A 25,831-nucleotide genomic window follows, 5' to 3' on the forward strand; every position below is an offset into this window, starting at 1 on the left:
GCCCTGGCCAGCATGGCTCAGTAGTTAGAGCACTGGCCTGCAAACTGGAGGGTCGTGGGTTTGATTCCTGGTCAAGGGCACGTACCTGGGTTGCATGTTTGATCCCCAGCCCAGGTCAGGGTGCAGGAGGCAACCAATAAATCTGTATTTTTCACATCCATGTTTTGTTTTGGTTGTTTTTTTTTCTCTCTCTCTTTCTTCTCCTCTAAAAAACAAAATCAATGAAAAAAGTATCCTGCATTGAGAATTAACAAAAGAAAAAAAAAAAACAAAAAATTAAGAAAATAGCCGAAACCGGTTTGGCTCAGTGGTAGAGCGTCGGTCTGCGGACTGAAAGGTCCCGGGTTCAATTCCGGTCAAGGGCATGTACATTGGTTGCGGGCACATCCCCTGTAGGGGGTGTGCAAGAGGCAGCTGGTCGATGTTTCTCTCTCATGACGTTTCTGGCTCTCTATCTCTCTCCCTTCCTCTCTGTAAAAAAAATCAATAAAATATATATTTTTTTAAAAATTAAGAAAATAGTATAATGAACCCTCATTTAATGAACCATCACTTAATTTTTATAATTAATCAATTCATGACAAGTCTGATTTCACCTGTCCCCACACCCCTGAATTATTTTGATATAAATTCCATACATAACATTTTACTCATAAATATTTCAATATGTATTTCTAAAAAATAAAGATTTTAAAAATATATTACCAAAATTCTTTTTTTAACATAATTTTTCCAACTGTCTCATTTTAAAAAATATTTGAATAAGAACCCAAATAGATTACAGTTAGTAGATATGTTTTCTAATTTCTTTTAGTCTAACTTTCCCTCCCCCACTCTTTTTTTGTTGCAGTTTATTTTTTGGGGAAAAACACACAACTACTAGTTTTTTTTTTTATCCTATATAGTTTCCTATATTTTGTGGGTTTTTTTCTAATTGTGTCATCACAATGTCATTTAGTATGTTTCTTGCCCCTGTCTTTCTTATAAAGTAGCAATTACTTATAGGAGCTTGATCTATTTCTATTTTGCTTGTGAGTTCATTTTGTTCTAGAGTCTACATATGTGTGAAATCATATGGTACTTGTCTTTCTCTGGCTTGGAGGTAGAGTAGACAAAATCTGCTGAAGAATTGAATGTGGGGATGTGGGAGGAGAGGACTCCAATATGTCTAGATTTTGGGCCCCAGTATCTGGAAGAATTTTGTTGTAGTTGATTGACACGAGGAAGATCTGGTCAAAACAGGTTCTTGGGGAGGATTTGGGAGCTCAAAAGAGATAAGGAATAACAGCCCAGTGGGTTCATAGCTAATTGAATGACAATGTCCATGCTACTGAATAGGTTGGTGCCAGCAGGAGGGAGATCTTGAGAGTGTTTGAAGGCCTCTGTGCACTGACCTGTCTTTTTTTTAGTAGTGATTGGGGTCATTTTGCCATTGACCCAATGCTTGAATGCTTTAATTTTCAGATGTAAGTTGATCTATTGGGTGATAAGACAGAGTCCAAGGAGGACCTTCACAATTCCATAAGGATAGAATGAATCAAGCAAGATAAAGTTTAAGCTAAATAAGCACAATGTCTTAAAAATTTGAATCATTCCAGCAATATCTATTTGAGGAAGAGCATTGTTGTTAAAAGTGCATTGTTTATGGTCAAACAGATCTGGTCCAAAATCCCAACCTTCTCTTTTAGTCCTGCTTCATTGATTAAATCAACTTCCTTATTTATAAAATGGCACATAAAATATCTTGCTCAAAAAGTTGTTATAAAAATAAAAATGAAATGAAGACTAAGTATTTAACACTCTTTCATAATATTTGTTTACAACTTTCTTTATTTGATATCTTGGAATACTTTCCAAAACTTTTTTTTTTAATTACTTTTCTTACTATGATTTTTTATGGATATATAATTTATATTTAATAACATTCACCAATTTTGAATATATGAGGAGTCTTGACAAATGTATGCACCATAAACAACTAGAACATTTGTGCCTACATTTTTAAGTCTTCTAGTTGAAACAATTGAATTTCCTAACATGTTCATAAATGAAACACTTACAAGTTAGAAAATAGTTTTATTTAGGTTAAAAGAAAAGTAAAGAATATATTTAATAGTTATTAAGAAAGGCAAGAGGATTTTTAAAAAAATCTATTAGATCATTTATTTATCTTCCCTTTGTCCTCTAAATAAGATAAAATGCTTGCAGAAAATAAAGAACTTGCCAAGAATAAATTTGGTTTCAGGATACTTGACTCTCTGCCTTCAGCTGCTGATAAGAATCAGGTACTAATTCATCTTCTTTTCTTGGTCTTCTGGTTTATTTCCTTTTTATGCTAATATTTTTAGAATCAGCATGTGGTTGAAGAATGGCAAGTTGGGCAGAGAGGAGAGTGGATAAGAGGTGATAAAACAGGGTTAGAGAGTTTCAGTGACTGGCCGGATGTAACCCAGTTAGGAAACTGGCAGAGCTAGAATTAAGATGGTTAACCACTTCAAACCACTGCTTCAAATACCAGAGAGGCATAGAATACTCAAACAAATACCTTGAGAAGTTTTAAATTTAATTTTAAAGTTGAAAGCATTGATGGTCTCAGTGAATCCATTTCTGACAATCTGGTTTAGGTAAAGGAATTTGCAAACATCCCCTAAAGTCTCTCATACTTTATAGTTCTGTGACATTACTTCAGTTGTTTTGGCCCCAAATAAAAGAGAAGATGATCAACAAAATGCCCTTTTATACATGTAAGAACCAAATTTAGTGAAGCCATTACAGTATTGCTCAAGCAAGTCCATAGGATTTGAAAACAATATTTTTCTCCTATTTTAGGAATAAAGTCATACTGGATTTTAGAAGTTATGTATTTAGTTAATAGACACTTAGTCACAGGATATGGTTTCTAAAAATAAATGCTATTAAAAAATCTTAATGACATCATCAGAAGTATTTTTATAGTAATTATCTGACACTGGCTTTGATTATAAAGAGCTTCTATATGTATGTCCATCATTTCTTACACAATGCAATGTGAGACTATTAACTTCTGTTTACTTGGCTAACAGCTGATTAGCTATTAGTCATAAACATGAAATAAGTCATTAAGAATAAATAAGGCACAACATATATTTTAAAAAATATACTTAAGCAAGTACATATTAGTGGTTGTTTATAACTTGCCTCTCTTATAAACATAAATTACTAAAATGCATTCTTACATCCGTGATGAATATGATTTTTATTTTAACTTCTTTATGGGTAGTTGTCAATAACTATTAAAAATTGGTGCAAGGAGGCTGAATCCGGTTTGGCTCAGTGGATAGAGTGTCGGTCTGCGGACTGAAAGGTCCCGGGTTCTATTCCGGTCAGGGGCATGTACACTGGTTGCGGGTACATCCCCAGCAGGGGGGTGTGCAGTAGGCAGCTGGTCGATGTTTCTCTCTCATCGACATTTCTAGCTCTCTATCCCTCTTCCTTCCTCTATATGGAAAATCAATAAAATATATTTAAAAAAAAAAAATTGGTGCAAGGAGCCAAAACCGGTTTGGCTCAGTGGGTAGACTGTCGGTCTGCAGACTGAAAGGTCCCAGGTTTGATTCCGATCAAGGGTATGTACATTGGTTGTGGGCACATCTCCAGTAGGGGGTGTGCAGGAGGCAGCTGGTCGATATTTCTCTCTCATCAATGTTTCTAGCTCTCTATCCCTCTCCCTTCCTCTCTGTAAAAAATCAGTAAAATATATTTTTTTTTAAAAATGGTGCAAGGAGAAACCAAGATGGTGTCATAGGTAAACACCTAACTTGCTGCCTCGCACAACCACTTCAAAACTACAACTAAAAGACAAAACAGACATCATCCAGAACCATAGGAAGGCTAGATGAGTGGAAATTCTACAACTAGAGGAAAGAGAAAAGCACACTGAGACTCAGAGGAAGTGAAGTACAGAGGCACCCAAGTGTGGAAGCAGGCTGGCAACTAAGGACACAGTTGTCTTTTTCAATAGGGTGGAAGACACAAGCTCCCGACTGCTCTGAACTCCAGTTCTGGGTAAGATTCTGTGGACCCAGACTCATAGGGGGAGAAACTGGGTTGTCTGGCATTGGGCCGGAATATGAGGGTGGCTTTTTCTCAGAGGTGCTTGCAGCAATTACCGTGGACACTGAGACCCGGGGCCTCTTAGGGCAGGGCTGATGGTCAGCCATTGCTGTTTGCTCTGCCCTGTCGATTCCCTGAGACCACGCCCCACCCAATTTACAACTCCACCCCAGCTGTGTACAGAGGCTTTTGCATATGAATGGCCTGGCCCTTTGCAATCTAAAATTACCTAACAAACTCCAGCTGATCAGAGAGTCCTAGAACTTCCAAAAGAAGGCCCAACGCTCCACAGCAGCTTGCATTTCTTCACAGCGGGGGGCCTCATCTGGGCACCTCCAAATCCCAAACAAAGAAGAGGAATCTGCATATCTCTCCATAGCTCCTACTGGATGGCCTCAGGCAGAGGATAAATTTGCACCTCCTTGGAGATCCAAGAGCCAGTGTACCCAGTGGTCAGAGTAAGACCATCCAGATTACAACTCCTCAGATCCATAAGGGACACACTCAGGGGGCAGACTCAGTGAGCACCAAAGCCCCACTGAAGCAAGTCCTGCCCCATAAGGGTTTCCCCAGCACAGAAGTTCTCCTATCGTAGACACAACTGATCCTCACAGCCAATTGACCTGCAGGTCAATTCCTCCCAGTCATACCAACAACAACCAAGGCTTAAAACTACAACAAGACAGTGCACACAGCCCACAAAGGGGTGCACCAAGAGTGTCCACCTCATGTAACTGGGGAGGCTGAGCCACTAGGCCCTTTAAGACACCTAGCACACAAAGCCACTCTATCAACACAGGGAAGCAACCAAAATGTGGAAAAAAAGAAACAGGTCACAAATGAGAGAAATGGAGGAAAGCAAATGACTGGATATGGAGTTCAAAGCCATGGTTATAAGTTTACTCAAGAATCTTCTAGAAACTGCCAATAAATTTAGTGAGACTCTCAAGGATATGAAAAAGGACCAACTAGATATTAAGCATACACTGACTGAAGAATAACATTCAGAGATCCAAAAGCAGACGAGAGGATCGCAAGAATCAAGTCAAAGATTTGAAATACAAAGAAGCAAAAGGCACCCAACCAGAAAAGCCAAAAGAAAAAAGAATCCAAAAATGTAAAGATAGTAGAAGGAGCCTCTGGGACAACTTGAAGCAAATCAACATTCGAATTATGGGGGTGCTAGAAGAAGAGAGAGAGCAAGATATTGAAAACCCATTTGAAGAAATAATGACAGAAAACTTCCCCCACCTGGTGAAAGAAATAGACTTACAAGTCCAGGAAGTGCAGAAAGAAATAGACTTATAAGTCCAGGAAGTGCAAACAAAAGGAATCCAAAGAGGACCACACCAAGACACATCATAATTAAAATGCCAAGAGCAAAAGACAAAGAGAGAACCTTAAAAGCAGCAAGAGAAAAACATTTAGTTACCTACAAGGGAGTACCCATACAAATGTCAGCTGATTTCTCAACAGAAACTATGCAGGCCAGATGGGAATGGCAAGAAATATTCAAAGTGATGAATAGCAGAACCTACAACCAAGATTACTCTACCCAGTAAAGCTATCATTCAGAATTGAAGGTTAGAAAAAGAGCTTCACAGATAAGAAAAAGCTAAAGGAATTCATCACCGCCAAACCAGTATTATATGAAATGCTGAAGGATATTCTTTAAGAAGAGGAAGAAGAAGCAAAAGGTAAACATAAAAATTATGAACAAATACATATCTATCAACAAGTGAATCTAAAAATAAAGTGAATAAAAAATCTGAGGAACAGAATAAACTGGTGAATATAATAGAATCAGGGGCATAGAAAGGGAGTGGACTGACAATTCTCAGGGGGAAGAGGGTGTGGGGGGTGCGGGAAGAGACTGGACAAAAATCGTACACCTATGGGTGAGGACAGTGGGGGTGGAGGGTAAGGGCAGAGGGTGGGATGGGAACCAAGTGGAGGGAAGCTATGGGGGAATAAAAGAGGAACAACTGTAATAATCTGAACAATAAAGATTTATTTTAAAAAATTGGTGCAAATTAACTGACCAACATAAGCATGGCAAACAGGTACGCTGGCATATTTATATTTCAAGTTTTTAAAGTTATACATAAACACAATAGAGATAATGTATTTCATAATAATTCCTGTGGCTGCCACATATTTGTATAAGAATAATTCAGATTTCCTACCTAACCTAGTTCTCTACTTTAAAAAAACTTTAAATCAGAAAATTGAGACAAAATCCAGTGCCAGTTGTGGTATTAACTAAAATCAGTTTATATAGATGAACTTTCTGTCAGATAGCTGGTCTTGATTTGTCCCTATCAGGTGATAGTCACATATGAAATAAGAAAATTCGAAGCTTCTTTTCTGGGCCTCCTTTTTCATTTAAAGAAAATTTCTTAATCGTGTCAATAATAAAAATAAAGTTTTTTTTTTTTTTTTAAAGTAAGTTTCTTTTTTGAAGTCATCTGAGCAGAGGTGAGGAGTTAGGATTCTGAGACCCTTCTGCCTGAGTTTGAATCCTCACTTTGTCCCTTACTGACTGTGACCTGTGGCAGGTGCCTTGTCTCATTTTCCTTATGGGGATGATAGTAGTAGTACATGGCTCATACGATAAAACAATTTCTAGCATAAAGAACATAGAAAGCACTATATAAACAGTCATTATTCTTTTTAAAAAAATATATTTTATTGATTTTTAATAGAGAGGAAGAGAGCGGGATAGAGAGAAACATCGATCAGCTGCTTCCTACACACCTCCTACTGGGGATGTGCCTGCAACCAAGGTACATGCCCTTGACCGGAATCGAACTTGGGACCTTCCAGTCCGCAGGCCAACACTCTACCCACTGAGCCAAACCGGTTTCGGCCAGTCATTATTCTTGCATTACCTAAGTATTACCAGTGATGATGGTATTGAAGTGTAATACATATCCAGAAAAGCACTCATATCATAATGTTCAGCTTACAGAAATTTTATAAGCTGAACAATCCTGTGTAACCAACACATACCGTTTTTTTCGGACCATAAGACGCACTTTTTTTCTCCCGGAAGTGGGGGGGAAAAGTCCCTGCGTCTTATGGTCCAAATATAGCCTACACATATACTTTAAAAAAAAAGTTTTTTTACTTGCCCGGCTCTGTGTGGTCTCTGTGTGCTTGCCCGGCTCTAAAATGGTTCTAAATGCTGCTGTTTACTTTACAGGGTTGATTACATGTGTTTATGACTGTGATGTTGGGTTTTAATGCACATAAAATATTTTAGGACACTATTTGTTTCAGAATCTTTTTTTCTTCATTTCCCTTCTCTAAAAACTGGTGCGTCTTATGGTCCGGAGCGTCTTATGGTCCGAAAAATACGGTAAATCATGAAACAGAAACAGTACCTCTTCATGCCCACTTCTAGTCGCTACACCTCTCTAAGGGTAACTAATATTCTGACTTCTGATTAGTTTCATTTATGACTGTTTCTTAAACCTTAATATTGCAGCAATTGATAAGGAACTTAATTGTAATAGCATTTTAATTTTTATTTAACATCTAAGACAAACCTATTTGCTTTAATCATTTAGTATTTTTAATAAATATAATCCATATAAATAGAAAAAGTACTATATAATAAAATTTAACATTTTAATGTATTTTGTTTTATAGGTTGAAAAAGCTGCTTGAACAAGAAAAGGCTTACCAAGCCCGTAAAGAAAAGGAAAATGCTAAGAGGCTCAATAAGCTAAGAGATGAGCTTGTGAAACTGAAGTCCTTTGCACTCATGCTGGTGGATGAGAGACAAATGCATATTGAGCAACTTGGCCTGCAAAGCCAGAAAGTGCAGGACCTCACTCAGAAGCTGAGGGAAGAAGAAGAGAAACTCAGAGCCATTACTTCCAAATCCAAAGAAGACAGGCAGAAATTGCTTAAGTTGGAAGTGGATTTCGAACACAAGGCTTCGAGGTTTTCCCAAGAGCATGAAGAGATGAATGCTAAGTTGGCTAATCAAGAGTCTCACAACAGGCAACTTAGACTCAAGCTGGTTGGCTTAACGCAAAGAATTGAGGAGCTAGAAGAGACCAACAAAAATCTTCAAAAGGCAGAGGAAGAACTTCAGGAATTAAGAGATAAAATTGCCAAAGGGGAATGTGGCAACTCCAGCCTCATGGCGGAAGTGGAAAATCTGCGGAAGCGCGTGCTTGAAATGGAGGGTAAAGATGAGGAGATCACTAAAACAGAATCCCAGTGCAGGGAATTGAGGAAGAAATTACAAGAGGAAGAACATCATAGTAGGGAGCTCAAAATTGAAGTTGAGAAGTTACAGAAGAGAATGTCTGAACTGGAGAAATTGGAAGAAGCATTTAGCAAGAGTAAATCTGAATGCACCCAGCTACATTTAAATCTAGAGAAAGAAAAGAACTTAACCAAAGATCTGCTAAATGAATTGGAGGTTGTCAAGAGCCGAGTCAAAGAACTGGAATGTTCCGAGAGTAGATTGGAAAAGGCCGAATTAAGCCTAAAAGATGATCTTACCAAGCTGAAGTCATTTACTGTGATGCTGGTCGATGAAAGGAAAAATATGATGGAAAAAATAAAGCAAGAAGAGAGAAAAGTGGATGGACTCAATAAAAATTTTAAGGTGGAACAAGGAAAGGTTATGGATGTAACCGAAAAACTAATCGAAGAAAGTAAGAAGCTTTTAAAACTGAAATCTGAAATGGAGGAAAGAGTATACAATTTGACGAAAGAGAGGGACGAGTTAGTAGGCAAACTGAAAAGTGAAGAAGAAAAGTCATCTGAATTAAGCTGCAGTGTTGACCTATTAAAGAAGAGACTTGATGGGATAGAGGAAGTGGAGAGAGAAATAACAAGAGGAAGGTCTCGAAAAGCACCTGAGCTCACCTGCCCAGAAGACAACAAGATGAAGGAACTAAACCTTGAAATTGAGAGACTGAAGCAACGTCTCCAACAGCTGGAGGTAATCGAAGGGGATTTGATGAAGACGGAGGATGAGTATGACCAGCTAGAGCAGAAATTTAGAACTGAGCAAGATAAGGCCAATTTCCTTTCTCAGCAACTGGAGGAGATAAAACACCAGATTGCCAAGAACAAAGCCATCGAGAAAGGTGAGGCTGTGAGCCAGGAAGCTGAGCTGAGACATAGGTTTCGGTTGGAAGAGGCTAAGAGTCGGGACTTAAAAGCCGAAGTGCAAGCTCTTAAAGAGAAGATTCATGAATTAATGAACAAAGAAGATCAGCTTTCTCAGCTCCAAGTGGACTATTCTGTCCTTCAACAAAGATTTATGGAGGAAGAAAATAAGAACAAAAACATGGGACAGGAGGTCCTCAGTCTGACCAAGGAGCTGGAGCTTTCTAAGCGTTACAGCCGAGCGCTAAGACCCAGTATGAATGGGAGAAGAATGGTGGATATTCCCGTGACCTCCACTGGAGTGCAGACCGATGCTGTCAGCAGCGAGGCAGCAGAGGAGGAAACACCAGCAGTATTTATCCGGAAATCCTTTCAAGAAGAAAATCATATCATGAGCAACCTTCGACAGGTGGGATTGAAAAAACCCATGGAACGATCCTCCGTTCTCGACAGGTATCCTCCTGCAGCAAATGAGCTCACCATGAGAAAGTCGTGGATTCCCTGGATGAGGAAACGGGAAAACGGGCCCTCGATTGCTCCAGAGAAAGGGCCCCGAGCAAATTCCAGTCCAGGGCACCCGGGAGAACTGGTTCTTTCACCAAAGCAGGGCCAGCCCCTGCATATCCGAGTGACACCTGACCACGAGAACAGCACTGCCACGCTGGAGATAACAAGCCCTACATCCGAAGAATTTTTCTCCAGCACCACTGTCATTCCTACGTTAGGGAATCAGAAGCCAAGGATAACCATTATTCCATCACCAAATGTTATGTCTCAAAAAACCAAAAGCGGAGATGGTATTCTCGGCCCAGAACGAGCCATGTCCCCGGTCACTATTACCACATACTCCAGAGAGAAAACCCCGGACAGTGGAAGAGGTGGGTTTGTGGACAGGCCCACCTCCCCCATTCAGATAATGACAGTGTCTACATCAGCTGCCCCGGCGGAGATGCCCGATGCCCAGGAGATGCCCATGGGAAGGACTGTCCTCAAAGTCACCCCAGAGAAACAGACTGTTCCAACGCCAGTACGGAAATACAACTCCAATGCCAACATCATAACCACAGAAGACAATAAAATTCACATTCACTTAGGTTCTCAGTTTAAACGGTCCCCCGGGGCTTCCGCAGAAGGAGCGAGTCCAGTGATCACGGTCCGACCTGTCAGCGTGACCGCGGAAAAGGAGGTCTCCACCGGCACCGTCCTCCGCTCTCCCAGGAACCACCTCTCCTCGCGGCCTGGTGCAAACAAGGTGACAAGCACTATCACCATCACTCCAGTCACAACTGCATCCACGCGAGGAACTCAGTCGGTGGTGAGTAGAAGAGGTTCGAATATGCAGGGCGAGAGAGGGAGCAGGAAGTGAGGGTGAGAATAACCCAAATGAAACAAAAGCAGATGCCTCTCGCTCCACCTGAACCCACTAGCAGATATTTCCTAGAGGACTAGCTACACCAGGAAATGAAAATAAAAAGTGGCCTAATAGTTTAGTAAATTGAGCTTTTTTTTTTTTACATATTCATCTGAGGATAAGTTTATTGATTTTAGAGAAACAGGAAAGAAGAGAGAGAGAGAGACAGAAACATTGAACAGTTGCCTCCCATATGTTCCCAGACCAGGGATTGAACTCACAAACTAGGTATGTGCCCTGACTGGCAATCAAACCCAGCACATTCTGGTGTACTGGACAATGCTTCAACCAACAAAGCCACTAGGCTAGATATGAGTTAATTTTGAGGGGAAATTTTTCATGTAGATTATGGAGACCCTCCAAAATACTTTCAAAGATGGCCTCTTTGCAATGTCAGCATACAGTAATAATGTTTAAAATTTGATTTTTTTAATGTTTAAAATGCTTTTTAAAATGGAGACTGGGGGAAATGGTCATTATGCCAGAAAAATTTAAACTGTTCCCAGGTTATATTTCTATAAGCTACACTATTCAATATGTGATTATGTATGATCATAGTCATACTTGCTTTCAAAAAATGAAATTAAAAGATTTTAATATTAAAAAATTTGAAGTAAAATAGAAGTGAGTTTATATGTCTAAATACTATATTAATAGTGTCTTGCAGAGAGCAGGTGCTTGACAAATATTACTTAATAGACAGCTGGAAGGCTAAAAAAGTGTGTCCAAAGTATAAAATTCAGAACTTAAAAATAAACTCTAGTTTTCAAAATGCTTCCAGTGACTGTCTTCATTTATTGGGGACAAATTGGTAAGTGAAATTATAGAAGATCATGCACTATTTAGATTTTAATTTAAGCAAACTAGAAATTATGATTCCTAGACTCTGAACAAATTCTGCAATATATATTTGAAACTCTTAAGAAAGCTATTTACTTAAATATAGAGGCTATGGTTTATTTCCCCATATCTTCAATACAATTTACTTTTAATTCTCTGTGTACAAGCATAGACTCAAGACAGAGTTCCATATGTGAATCAGTAATTGCTTTGCCAGCAAAGCTTTTCATTACTAGTTCTGTACAAGCTGAATTGCATTCAGAATTGCTCGTCCTTGTCAAAATTCAATATTGCTTTTGGGCAATACAGAGTATAGCTTGAATTTTTATAAAGAGACAATGGAGGTGTCAGTTGTAATTGCGAGCAGGTTTCTCTGCTGGAACATCTTATTCTCATTTTAAGGGTCAGATCAAGATGGCCTTCCTTCTGTAGCAACATTTGTGCCGACCAATTAAACCCCAAAGACAAATAGGATTTCAAAACAGCTAAGATTTCTAAGACCTGAATAATGGCCCACCTACTTCAGGTATATCTGATCCCATTAAATTAAGAACAAGAAGATTGGGAAATCAAATAGCGAGGCTAGTTTATTTGTTCATTTATGATTGAGGTATTGAATTAATTGCGTACTAGCTACAGGTTAGCCACTGGATTAGGTGCTGACTGCGAAGAGGGCCTTTAGAAGTTCTCAGCTAAGCAGGAGAGTGAGGATTGGAACCTACCTTCTGGTTCTTTGGTAGAAGGGCGTACACAGGAAGCACTAGAGAAGGCTGCACAGAGAAGGAGGCTTTCACAGACAAGGATTTCCAAGAAGGGACGGTGCCTGTAGTGAGAACAGAGGTGCCAAGGTAGAGCAGTGTGGAGGAGCCTGCGGTGTTTGGGGAAGGGCGAGCAGCCCCACTGTGGAGCAGCAGTGAGGCATGGCGACAGAATGCAAGGAGGGGCTAACTGGGGGCAGATAGTGAAGAGAGGAGGCGCAGGTCTTACTAAGAAATTTGCGTTTAATCTCGTCGAGTAGATAAAGGTTGTTGAAAGGGTAAAAACAATTTGAAAACATTACACTATTTATGTTTTAGAAAGATATGTGTATAAAACAGTTTAAAGGATACGTTGGAGGGGGGCAGAGGCTGAGGGCAGAGACACTGTAGCAATTCTCCAGGCTAGAGATGGTGTGGGCTTGAACTATGGTAGGGAAAATGAGGGCAGAGCTATATTGGAGACGGGATTGAAGATTTCATGACAAATTGAGTATGAAGGATGGCTCTGAGGTTTCTGGCTTGGACGGATGTGTGGATAGGATAAGAAACATGGGAAGACTACTGTCTGGAGGAGAAGATAAGTAAGGTTTGGGGGGTGTTACATTTGAGATGCTTGAGGGACCCTGGAAATGTTTGGCAAAGTCGTTGGAAACCTGGATCTGTTTCAAGGACAGCATTGAAGGCTTATGGTCTGGAACTTGTCAACACCTGGGGTGATAGCTGAGGTGATTTTCAGCGTGAAAGCAAAAATTTAAGAGAGGGCTAAGAATGGAATATGGCGATGCCCACATTTTGCAGGCAGCCACGCTGGAACAAGGAGCCAAGCCAGCAAGAGATTAAAGAGCAGTCATCACAAGCGGATGTGATGGGTGAGATTCAAGTAACGAATTATAGCAAGAGAGTGTTAGAAACACTTCAAGAAAGAGGGTGTGGTCATCAGTGACAGTAAAAAATGAGAAGAGTCTGAATTTCTAGGAGGTAAAAGGAGAGCTGACTAGTTATAAGAAAGTGGAGGAGCCCTAGCCAGTTTGGCTCAGTGGGTAGAGTGTTGGCCTGCAGACTGAAGAAAGCGGAGGTAATTTGGGGGGACAGTAGGAATAAAACTGCCTGAGTTTATACCAGGCCTGTATTTTCTCTGTGAAACAGGAGGCAAGGTCATCTTCAGTAAGGGTAGATGGGGTGGGGTGGGAGCTTGAGAAGAGAAGAAAGTTAGGCATAGATTCTTCAGGAGAGGAGAGCAGGAGGCAATCAGAGTGGATCAGGTACTGCCTCCAAGTTTCTAATGATAATTTAGCTTGGGGAGGGGGTCGTCTGTGGCAAAAGTCCTGCTCTTGCTCAGAGTGAGCACATCCAGGGGGAAACTCACGACCATCTCCTTTGTGTTTCCGTGTTTGTTTGTTTTTTCTCTCTCTTACAGTCAGGACAAGATGGGTCATCCCAGCGGCCTACACCCACCCGCATTCCCATGTCAAAAGGTATGAAAGCAGGAAAGCCTGTAGTGGCAGCCCCAGGAGCAGGAAATCTGACCAAATTCGAGCCTCGAGCTGAGACTCAGTCTATGAAAATAGAGCTGAAGAAATCTGCAGCCGGCAGCGCTACCTCTCTTGGAGGGGGGAAGGGCTGAGGGCAGTGGCTGAGGGGGTATGTTGTGCAGATGCTACTGCTACGGTGAAAACAAACCTTCGTCCGTTCGTGCCAACTCGTTACCTGTACTAATTTAAGTTTTGAATATCTTGTTTATAAAGTAATCTACTAATAGCCATGTGTCTTTCCTATTTTGTACATTTGTTTTGATGCTGGCGAACTAACCAAGGAAACTACTGTTTGCCGTGTGCGTGATAGAGGAAGCTGGGCCTCAGGCTGGAGCCTGATGTCTGGTCCCAGTTTTGCTTCTAGAAAATGGATCCATCAACTAACCTCAGCTTCTTTATCAGTGAGATGTGGGCGCTGAATAAACTCCTCTCCAAAGCCTGCTCCCATATTTTTTAATGGCAAATCACATTTAATAGCCTCGTTCCACAATAATTGATTTTTCAAAAACTCTATTATGAAATAGGAAGTAGTTTAACGATTGCCATTTGCCTCTGTCAAATCCTGAATTTGCTTCTCGTGCTGGAAGAAACATCTAGTTATCACAGGGCCTGGAGCTCCAAGTTTTGCAAAAACAAAAGCCTCTGAGATGATTTCAGGAAATAATTTGAATGTGAAATAAAATGGAAATGAAATACAGAGTCCTAAAACAGAGTTTTACTTATTTGTGTGTGTCTGTGTATATGGTAGATAGAGGGTTTAGCCATCTCAAAAACATTTCCAGAGTTTCATAGACAATAATTAGAGTATTTCATAGACAGTTTTAGAACCATTATTGTCATATTCCTGTTCTATTCAAGTTCGCAATTGATTTAAATCCTGGAGCGATTTGAATAGAGCCACCGAACGGCCCCTTATGGCTCAATAGAGGCTGTAATGGGTAGGAAATAGCAGGAAGTAAATTCTGATAAGTTAATGCCAAGAAAAAAATGACATCACACAGAGCTTAATTGAATTGAAACATTTTCCTCAGTTAACTGTGAACTTTATTATCAAATATAAAACCAGTTCATCATTGTGTGTGTGTGTGTGTGTGTGTGTGTGTGTTGTAGAGATGGGATTATTATTCCTGTCATTTTTACTTGTGTTTGTATCATTTTCATTAAATATAAGCATGGTTTAATCAGCATGAAGCAGTGTGTGGGTGCAAAATGCAAGGTGTCTTTGTGGGGAGACTAACCGTGTTAAAGCAGACTCTGCTTCATAGTCAAATAACCACAAATGAGCTCAAGGCTAACAACCTGCAGCGTAGCATATGAGGTCTTACGTAAGCAGCAGATTTGTCAAGGTTTTTGATTCAATGGGGTGAACTTCAAAAAAAAAAATACAATAACTACAAAGTTACAGGTTATTTTTCCACTTTTGAATTGTGAGGACTATATCTGGATAGATCCTGATCTTGATATTTGGGGGTGGAGAGTGGGTAAATTAAAAAAAATAACAAAAAACAAACCCAGATGATTGGTTTTTAGCCCTTGATTCATCATGCTTCATGATAAATGAACTCTTCTCTAAGTTCTTTTCACATCAGATTTCCTATCCCTTGCTGAACTTGGACTTGAATTACACACGATGGTGGTAAATGCCTCACAGTGCTTACACACTTTAATCCCATCTCTGTTGCCTACGGCTCTTCAGTTCTCAGCATCTGTATTTTAAAATGTTGAGCAACCATGAGAGACATGCCATAATAATGGGATTTCAAGGTAGAAAACCAGAGAGACTGAGAATGAAGATTTTTATGAAATCTGACTTTGAATAAGTTTACATAAGAGATCTTTTCATTTTGAATACCGCCTTGTATTTTTTTTAAAGGGAATTTCCCCCCTTTTGTAAAGTGGGCACAATCCTTTTCAAAATCAAGGACATTCTATGGCATTTAGGCTATTTATTGCTACTGTACCATAACATACTGTATTTAAGCAACTGAAGGTGTCAAAAGTATGAAACACTGCATTCCTTTTGACTTTTCCTGCCATTTTCCAGTGGCTTTTATCATAATCTTATTGTCCCTGTTGCTGTTTTGCTTTTACCTGCTCACATCATGCTTTCGCCGTTTCTGCCTGGAAGTCTATACCATCTGCAGGGAGAGCACTCCTAAAGGCTTAGCGGTGCATGTACAGGATGTTTATACATCTGGACCCTGGAACAGAGCCACCTGCAAAGCACAGCTACTAAGAAAACCTGGCAGAACATCACATATTCACTTTTCAGAAATGATAAAGAGCAACTGCCATGGCAGTTTACCTTTGTAATTTTAGAATCAACTCTACATTTATTGGATAACTTTGTTCTAAACCACATATCACAAATGAAATCCACTGGGGACAGGAGGTGGAGGATTAAAAGCACTCCAACTCCAGCTACCATTCGTGAGTATAATGTTTTTAAGATGCAGTTTAATGTGCTTTTATAAGAGTGAATGGGATGAAAAGGTTAGCGTTGTTTCCCTGTCCCGGAGCAGGTAGTAAAATAAAAGGCGTCTCACCAGAGCTGCTGTGTACAGCTGCTGCTCAGTCCCATCCTGGGAAGCAGAGGGGGTGGGGGAGGAGTATCATATCCACAGATTTCAATGTGACGACGCCCCCCAGAGGACGTGCAGGGCTCTGTCTTCACAGGGTGGGACAGAGGAGGCCCTGGTATTCCCTTCCTGAGAATAATTATGTGCTGACCATTTAGCATGCATGATGGTCAGCACAAACGTTTCTGTATGGGGCATGGCCCTGAGAGTATTTATTATTTCTTCAAAATGACCTTCCTAAGTCACCTGCTTAAACATTCAGTTAGTATTGCATTTTTATCAGATTTTCATTGAAGACAAGTTAATGCATGATAGTAGATTTTATTGTGTTCATTAGGGTACGGTGTTAAGATCTCTTACTGAATATCTTCAGGAAGAGAGGGAAGAAATAGCTATTTCCTTCTTATCACTTTCCTTTTTTGTATGAATAATTGTTTAATTTTTCATCTACTTGGTTTTCTATGTATCCATCTTTACCTTTTCCAAATGCTCCAATAAATCTGCCAAACACCAACCAAACCTTGAAACACATCAGTTTCATGTTCTTCCCTGGAGGCCTTCCTAGTTCAGTCCTCTGCTTCCCTGCTTACTCTGTCTGCTTGTCCTCTAGGCCTGCTGCACAGCTGTCCTGCTGTCCTTTTCCATGTCAAACCCTCTGTTTTCTGGATTTCTTATCTTCTACTACTTTCTTTTGCTTCCTTCCTTCCTTCCTTCCTTCCCTCTTTCCTTCCTTCCTTCTTTCTTCCTTCCTCGCTCATCTTTTTCTCTCTGTTTCTCTTTCTGTTTCTCTGTCTCTCTCTCTCTCTCTTTCTTTCTCTCTCTCTCTCTCTCTCTCTCTCTCTCTCTCTCTCTCTCTCTCTCCTCTCATTCTTCTCTCCTCCTCCTCCTCCCCCTCCCCTCCCCTTCCTCCTTCCTCCTTCCTCCTCCTCCTCCTCCTCCTCCTCCTCCTCCTCCTCCTCCTCCTTCTCCTTCTCCTTCTCCTTCTCCTTCTCCTCTCTGGGAATAGGTCAGGAGAGGGGAGATGGAGAGTCTCATAGTTCATTGTATCAACTTTTCCACTCCCCTGTACTCAGTCTGTGCTGCCAATTCTTTACGAAGGTCCAGAACTTCTTAGGTTGGTTTTTCAGGAAATAAATTTCTAGTCTCTGGAAAGGGTGAAAACAGAAGGAGGTTATGTTCTTTTTCCTCTGTGACCAAGATGTCTAATCTCTTCTGGTTTTCCTTTGACCTCTCTGGCTGCTCTGTCTCAGTCTCCCTTGATGGCTCCTCATTTTATGCTTACATCTTAAGGATTGTTGTCCCCTTGTCTCTATCAAAAGCAACTTTCCTACACTACCCGCTAGTCCTTGTTATCTTATGCACTCCCATGGCTTCAGCTATCACCTATATGCTGAAAACTACCAAGCCACTGTCTCCAACTCAATTTGTCTCAAAGTAATCTCAACACCTTCTCCACCCCCTTCCAAGTCTTCTCCTCTTATTATTCTCCACATCAGCAGGGAATTCCTGATCCACCCAATGACCCAAGCTAGCAACCTGGGAGCTATTCACGGCTCCTCTGTGGTCTTCATCCATCAAATAAACTCATTCAGCAAGTTTCTCATATTCTACCCCCTAACAGGCATCTTCAAACTACGGCCCGCGGGCCACATGCGGCCCACAGAGGAGTCTGATCCGGCCCGCCAGGTTTTTTGGGCAGTGAGCGCAGCCGAGGTGTTACAGTAGGAATTAGTAGTTCATATAGTCCGGCCCTCCAGCTCTCTGAGGAACCGTGATCTGGCCCCCACTTTAAAAAGTTTGAGGACCCCTGCGCCTAACACCTCAAGCAGCTGAACCCACATCTCCATTTCTCCCACCACTGCCTGAGTTGCAATTTTAATTTTCATCTGAATAGTTATTTTTTTTCATCTTTTGTGCCTTTATTATGGGCTAATTGAAATTTTTTTTAAAAAAATCTTTATTATTGAGAGTATTACAGATGTCCCCCTTTTTCTCCCCATGTCCCCCTCCAACCAATTTCTGCCCTGCCCCAGACCTTCACAACTCTACTGTCTGTGTCCATAAGTAATACATAGAAATTATTTGGTTAATCTCTTCCTGACCCCCACACCCCTTCCCTCTGAGATTCATCAGTCCTCTGAGATTCTTCAGTCTGAATTGTTCTGATACTCTCGTAACTGGCTTCATAGTCTCCAGCCAGAAAACTCTCTGCTTCATTTTCCATTTTGTTTTCCAACGTTCAAGTTGGTCACATCACACTTCTATTTGAAAACCCTGTAAAGGTTCATCATTTCCTGTAGAATACATTGCCAACTCCTTGGCATGGCACTCCGTGCTCTTTGTGACCTAGCTCTCTACCTCAGTCTTCTGAGCATCCCACCCTTTCCCTTGTCCGGACTCCTGCCGCCCATGCCTAGAGGATGGCTTGCATAGCAGGCCAGGCACCTTTCCTACCCTGTTTTCCCGAAAATAAGACAGTGTCTTATATTAATTTTTTCTCCCAAAGTTGCGCTATGTTTTATTTTCAGGGGATGTCTTATCTTTCCATGCACTAGGTCTTATTTTCGAAGGATGTTTTATTTTCGGGGAAACACGGTAGATGTGATCTACTTGTTCCTTCTCCCTTGATTGTCCTTTCTCCTACCTTTCTTTCTGGTGGAAGTGACCTTCCATGTTCAAAGTCTCTTTTTAAAAACATTGACTCCACGAGAAAGACAAACCATACTTTCAGAGTCTGTCTCAGGGTTTAAAGCCTGTCCTTTGCTGTAAAACCTGGGCACTTACTGTAGAAAAAGAAAACCAGCAATTGAAGGATGACTGAAAGTTGGGGAAGAAGGAGAGGTTCTTGCTTCTTCCCTTTGTCTGCCATGCAAGCCCGAGAGAGTGATATGGAGGGTGCAGGCATGCCATGTGTGAGAACACAGAGGTGACAGACATGGTGGAATTAGAGGAAATCCAGGTACTGCCATTCTGGAGAGCGTAAGTTACTTCTCTTACCCTGCAGAGGCACCATGGCACATGATGAATACAAAACAGCCAAGGGTCTGGGACTGGAAAGGTTTTTGCCTCTGAAGCCCTCACACTCATGGAGAACGAAGGGGGCTGAGAGCTTACTGTGAAATATAAACATATTTGAATGAGGAGCACAAATGACACTCAGGAAAGAGGAAGTTTATTTTTTTGGGGGGAGGTGATTATCATGCTATTTAGATTCATGAAGGACCCTCTAAAACAGATCAGAAATGCTGTCATTTTAGAGGACCCAACACTACCACCAATAAGCAGGGTGTAGGTTTAGAATAGTGAATCTCCAGAAAGAATGGATTGCTGAACAGTGGACTAGATACCAGAGACTGGAATATGGCTGTCTAACCTCTGGCAAATCACCTCACCTTGGTCTGGCTTAGCATTTAGTTATAATTTTGTGATTCTGGCATTCTTTCTTATACTCATAATGTTATATGCTTCACTATTGTTTAGCAAGAAACTTAAAAGGACTCTACCATAACACTTTTCCTAAGAACTAATGGTAAATTGCTTATCTGGTAAAAGTAGTTTTGGCCTTTCTACTTATACTAACATGTGATGGACAGAGTCAAGGGCTGGTTAGAGCTGAACGAGACATTAGAGGTCCAGAAGATAATTACGTCTAGTATTAATGATGAAAACAAAAACAAAACAAGAAAAACTCTAAGGCTTAAAGATGTCTAACCATCTTATTAAATGATGAACCCAGGTCTTCAGTTTCTCCCAGTACATTATTCATTATTTCATATGAAACTACTTCAAGTGAGCAAAGTATATATATGAGTGTATATATATATATATATATATATATATATATATATATGTATGCCCAAAATAATATTGTCAAAGGATCTTGACAAAGTTTTCATAATAATACTTACTTTGATGAATATTGATGAGCTTATCTAAAAAGCACAATGTCCTTTTCAATTTTCACCCACAATGCTATTTTCCATGCTATTCTGTGTGACTAGAATAGCTCAAACTAGGCAGTTAAGCATCTGTTTCCAAAAAGGTAAAACCTGGGTATTGTGGCTCAAATATTTACCTATTTTTCCACCATTTAATTTATATTAAAAAATAATTAATGTTATATGTAGGAGAACTAGCTCCCATTTGCTTGTGTCTGGGAAATAGTAATCTATGAGGGATAAGGATTAGCTTGCCTGAAAAAGTTACCAGGTATGACTGTGACTATTGGTAACTTGTGCGACCTGAGGAGGAAAGGGGTGATTTGGGCTGATGATGGAGTGGGAAATGTTTTGGAAGGAAGTAAATAACTATTAGGTGGTTGAGAAAACCCAAGAGAATTTATATCATCTGGTTGAAAAGTTTCCTGAAGAAAAATGACAGAACTGATTAACGGAAGTATTTTTAATTAGCTGAGCTGAATCCAAAAGAAGGAACAAGCCCAAGTCAACAGAGGAAGTTTATTGGACTTCCTATTTAAAACAGATGTTTTATCAGAAGTGATTAATTTATGAATGCAATCATAATAGGACTGAATGTTGAAGCAGTTTATTAAAATGAAAACTGTAAAAGTAAACAATATCTAGGCACTCTTATTTCTTAAAGGTACAGAATGTAGGACATTTTTGCAGGTGGATAAAACACCTCTCGGACAGCAACTTCAAAGCTGGGGTTGGTACCTGGTTGGCAGGAAGAACAGATAGCCTTTAAATGAGTGCCTTGCTCTCCAGGCAGAGCCCTTGGGGCATAGGGACTATGAGACCTGGGATGCAGGCCATAAGCCAGACAAACTGATGCAAAACTCAAGAGCAAATGTTTTCTGTAACTTGGTATGCAGTTTCTTATGGCTGAAGCAGCCCTCCTTTGTGGATACAAAGTCCTGTGGTAAATAGAACTTCTGCTATGTTTTGTCTCTCTCTCTTTTTATAAATCTATTAATTTTTTAAAATTAATTTTTTTATTTTATTGATTATGGTCTCACATAATTGTCCTTATCCCCCCATTCCCATCCCAAACCCCTCCCTACACATACCCCCACCCCCCTGTTGTCCATGGCCACTGGCTAGGCCCATATGCATGCACACAAGTCCTTTCGTTGATCTCTTCCCCTTACCCCCACCCTCCCCTACTTTCCCTCTGAGGTTTGTGTTTTGTCTTTTGTGTGTGAGCTGAGAGGCTCGCTATAAAAGTGATCTGATCTCATTTACTAGAGGAGATTTTTAAAATTCAGTGCTCATGTGCTGCCTTGCAGAGAGTTTGGCAGAGCATGAACATATGCCTTGCTTGGGAGGAAGACAATGACTTTCCAAGGAGTTCATCTTTCCTCCTCCACAGCCGAGGAGCTCTCCTGGGAGGAGTCAGAATTCGGATTTGCTGCCAGGTTGCCCCCACTCTGTCACTGAAGAGATAGACTCCCCCAGATTTCCAGATCCCATCTTGGATGTCGTCATCTGGCTGGCCAGTAGTTTTGAGATACCACCCAAGGAGGATGACTAGCTAGTGAGTTCAGGAGTCAACTGTCATTAGGAATTGATAACACGTTAAACTTCCTTTCATGGAAGGTATTTTAGCTAGTGTACTAAAAGCATGAATTCATACTTTACATCATTTCACAATGTATCATAATAATAAATAATGGATTTAGTATGTTACCTAAAGCTCTTTTAAAAAATAAAAATAAAAAAAAGATCACACCAGAGAGAAACACATAAAAGAAAACACCATTAAGTGTTTTTGGTAAACTGTTAATATCAAACATATATAAAAATCTAATCTCTCCAAGTGTGTTCTGTTAAAGTTTTTTTCCTTCTTACAATTAGACAAAAGGAAATGGTGCTATTAAATGTCTGCATATCAGAAGGCCCCAAATTTAAGTGCTTTGCTATTTTGAATTTGTTAATAGAAGTGGTTATTAATAATGGCCTTTAGTCTTAATCTGCCTCTACAAATTCTGAATGTCAGAAAAATGGTATTCATAAAAAATTACTATAGAATTATACTTATTACTTAGGTCACTAGTTTAGAGGATCTAAATGACCTATTATTGGTCTTAGTCTGAGATTAGGAGGTGGAGTAAGATTTGCTCATTGACTTTGTAACTTCAATAAAATTTATGTTTTCTATTTTTTAAAAGAGGGAAATGGGAAAATGCTTTAAATTGTGTTATGCAGATTTGAGAACTATGTATTTTCACTCTTAGGAAAATTACTACAGAAATGTTGTTGTTTTTTTCATGTTTTTTTCCATTTTTCCAATGATATTTTTCCATTGATTTTTAGAGAGAGTGGAAGGGAGAGAGAAACATCAATGTGAGAGAGACACATAGATTGGTTGCCTTCTGCATGCCCAACCAGGGTCAGGGATGGTGCCCGCAACCAAGGTACATGCCTTTGATTAGAATCAAACCTGGGAGCCTTCAGTCAGAGGGCTTATACTATATCCACTGATCCAAAGCAGTTAGGGCTACAGAAATTTAAAAAAAAAAAAAAAAAGTGTTGAGTGGGAAATAGCATTTTAATCTTAGTGATTTTTAACTACATAATATTTGAATTAGTGTTTTTAAGTTTTTGCCTTAAGATTTTGATATGTCTTTAGACACTGAAAAATTATAAAGCTAGAACAGTTTTTCAATGAAAAACATAAGGATGATTCTTAAAGATTTCTATTGTAATATAGTGAAAAAATCATACGTATGTCTTAAAAGCTTTACAAAAACTTTATATTTAAATATTATTAAATACATAAAACATTTATATATTTTATTTTATTTTGCTTTCTTACCTGCTTTATCCCAAATTTAATAGATAGAAGAAAGGAATGGAAATATTTCCCCCTAGTGGTCAGTTAACGAAAGCGATATTTACTGCCACTAGTGAATGTTCTTTATGACAAATTTGAGAGTAATGTGTACTCTGTTTGTTTTAAATTGCACTGTTTTCAAAGAAACTAGAGAAGCAACACAAAGACAAGCAACTTCATAATCAGATTATATTAATCAGTTTATTGGGCAGTTTCTGACCAAGAAGCAGAAGCCCGAGGAGAACATTTCCTGCTTTGATCTGCACTTCCTGAAGGCACTTGTTACCCTGTATATGACAGCTTTGTGGTAGACCATTAGTTTCCTTTTCCTTTTGCCTCTTCAGGAACTTGAATACTTAAGCTGTGCATGATCTTGTGTTTTGCTATCCTTTTTATTGTAAAATGTAAATATTCTAAGGGATATTTTGATTCTAAATATAAGAGAATTTCTCACCTATTTTGTGTGATTTGCAATTCAGTAAATTTCTTCTCTTAAAAAAAAAAAGAAACCTTTTGTTTTTGACCCATTGAATATAATCAGCACAAACCAACATGTATATGACATAAAGCACTTTATTTAATGCTTAGATATAAATTACCCAAGTAAAAATAAAAATAAACCAGTATTTAAAATTAAAATGAAAATGAGTGGAATTTTTCTCACCCTCTTGATAAACCATGATGTTATTTTCTACATTTACAACATTGTCATATATGATGGGGAGGTAATAGTTTTTTTCAGACAGAGGAACCATTTGAGGCTTAATTATTTCTTTCCTATGCTCTTTATAATCTCAGCAATGACAAGACTCTGTCATTTTTCTCACCAAGGTAGTTCCATGCCTAACACAGTGATGTGCACCTAATTGGGGCTCAATAAACAATCCTTGAATGATAGAATGAAAAAAAAGAGATACTTGTTCATGAAGATATATACATTAAGATAAAATCAATCAATAAATATAAATATCACACACCCACAATGTGGCTCATACTGTTCTAATTGCTATCTTGATCTATTTTTTATTTACTTTTATACGAATGAATTTAGATTTAAAAGCATATATGGAATCATGCAAAAAGAAGCAGTTAGAGACAAAAGTAAGTTACTTGTGTTTATTAACTTCTTAAGAATAGATAATGTAGGCCAGAGTGTGTGGTAGTCCTCCCCCTAGAGGTGGGCTCTTGCCTGGCCCCCAATATCGCCAAATTAAAAAAAAAGAAAAAAAGAATATATAATGAATATTTCCTTATTAAAACTCAAATTCAGACACATTAAAAAAAGAAATTAAAAGTATATGAATACTGTTCAGAACAGAGAGTTACTTCTAGGAAATAGTCTGGTTTCCCACCATGGGGCTTGTACAATATATAGTAATTACTGTCTTTGTATTTAGTTCTTTGCTTGAGTAACGTTGATCTAATATTGTTAGAATATTAGACTTGGTTTCTGAAAAGCTTTAAGAATTTTGGAGGGAAAGCACCTACGCCAATACAAAGATGTTACCCAAGATTAGTAAAAAACTGCAGGAAAAGCTATTGGGCTCATGCACCTGTTTTTGTTTGTTGTGTTGTTTAACATCTATGGTCTTTTAATGAGATGATGTGGTATTGATCCTCACACAAACTATTGATTTGAGTGTCAGTGTAATTGAAAATGCTGTGTTTTTCTTCTCTTTATAGAAAGCATCATCATTCACCAGTTACGCATGAACTCCCGATGAAATGGTAAATCAAGCACATACTGGGTGTGTGTACTGCCTCTGAATCCTTGTTGAATGGATAGTATTACTACAGCCCTCCATCATCACTAAGGTCCTCCAGGCTACTGATCACTACTGAAAATAACTTTCTACTTCAGTGAATTTTTTTGAGGACATAATGTAAAAGCTGAAAATGGCATTGCTGATAATATAAAAATAGGTTGCAAGAGCAATTTAATCTTTGTGTCAAAAGCAATTTCTCCTCCTTTTGCAAAGCTTTCAGGTCCATGGGCACATGCTATGTAATTTATTTTTATAATACACTTTGTGATGTGATTTTTTTCCCCTAAAGTGTTTCCTTTTTCATAGTCTATGGCACATATAGTATATCCGTAGAATACACTGTCAGTTCTTCAAAGCATAGGTATTGGTGAATTTACAATAGTAACCTATAATAATTTTATTTGATCAATTTGTTATTTCTGAAGAACAGAAAATACCACACTATATATTTCCTGGGGGAAATTCAAGAGGTAAAACAGAAGCAGGAGCTTCTAGAAGAGTTTTTATTGTTGCTTGCACAATGCTGTGGTTCTGATCACGGTTCAATACTAACAGATAATGGTCTGGTTTAAAGTTTAATTTTAACACTTAAAGACAGTTTTAAAGTTGCTCTTTCTAGTGTTCTGTGCCAAAACCCTGAATGAATTGATTTTAATATGGAACAAATAAATAAAAGGAGATGTATGAGTTTAACATGTAAGGATTATAGAAACACCTTCAACCAGTAGTTCAACTATGTTTCTGTTTGCATTATTTACTTATATGTACAGGACTCAGAATAAGGATATCAAGATAGTTCTCACAATCTACCTAAGTGAAAACCTGAAAATAAAAACTGACCTAGAGAGTATCAGCATCTTTTTAAAAAATGGTAATAGAAATGCCTAGATAATTTTTTTTCTTGTAGATAGATGTTGGACAG

General features: G+C 39.1%; 1 protein-coding gene across 2 annotated transcripts in view; it reads left to right on the forward strand.

Annotated features, from left to right (window-relative positions):
- FILIP1 (filamin A interacting protein 1) overlaps positions 1-25,770 on the forward strand; it is a 166,247-nt gene extending 140,477 nt beyond the window's left edge. Inside the window, exons 5-7 of one of the 2 annotated variants that reach the window (XM_036414196.2) lie at positions 7,747-10,543; positions 13,655-13,712; positions 24,827-25,770. In XM_036414196.2, the coding sequence (XP_036270089.1) occupies positions 7,747-10,543; positions 13,655-13,712; positions 24,827-24,867 (2,896 nt within the window). In that variant the 3' untranslated portion in view covers positions 24,868-25,770. Of the gene's footprint in view, positions 1-7,746; positions 10,544-13,654; positions 14,478-24,826 lie in introns of those variants that run through there. The other variant, XM_036414193.2, reaches the window with a different exon arrangement.
- The last annotated feature ends 61 nt before the right edge of the window (positions 25,771-25,831 follow it).

This window comes from Pipistrellus kuhlii, unplaced genomic scaffold (genome assembly GCF_014108245.1).
Source record: "Pipistrellus kuhlii isolate mPipKuh1 unplaced genomic scaffold, mPipKuh1.p scaffold_m20_p_5, whole genome shotgun sequence".
NCBI lineage: Eukaryota > Metazoa > Chordata > Mammalia > Chiroptera > Vespertilionidae > Pipistrellus > Pipistrellus kuhlii.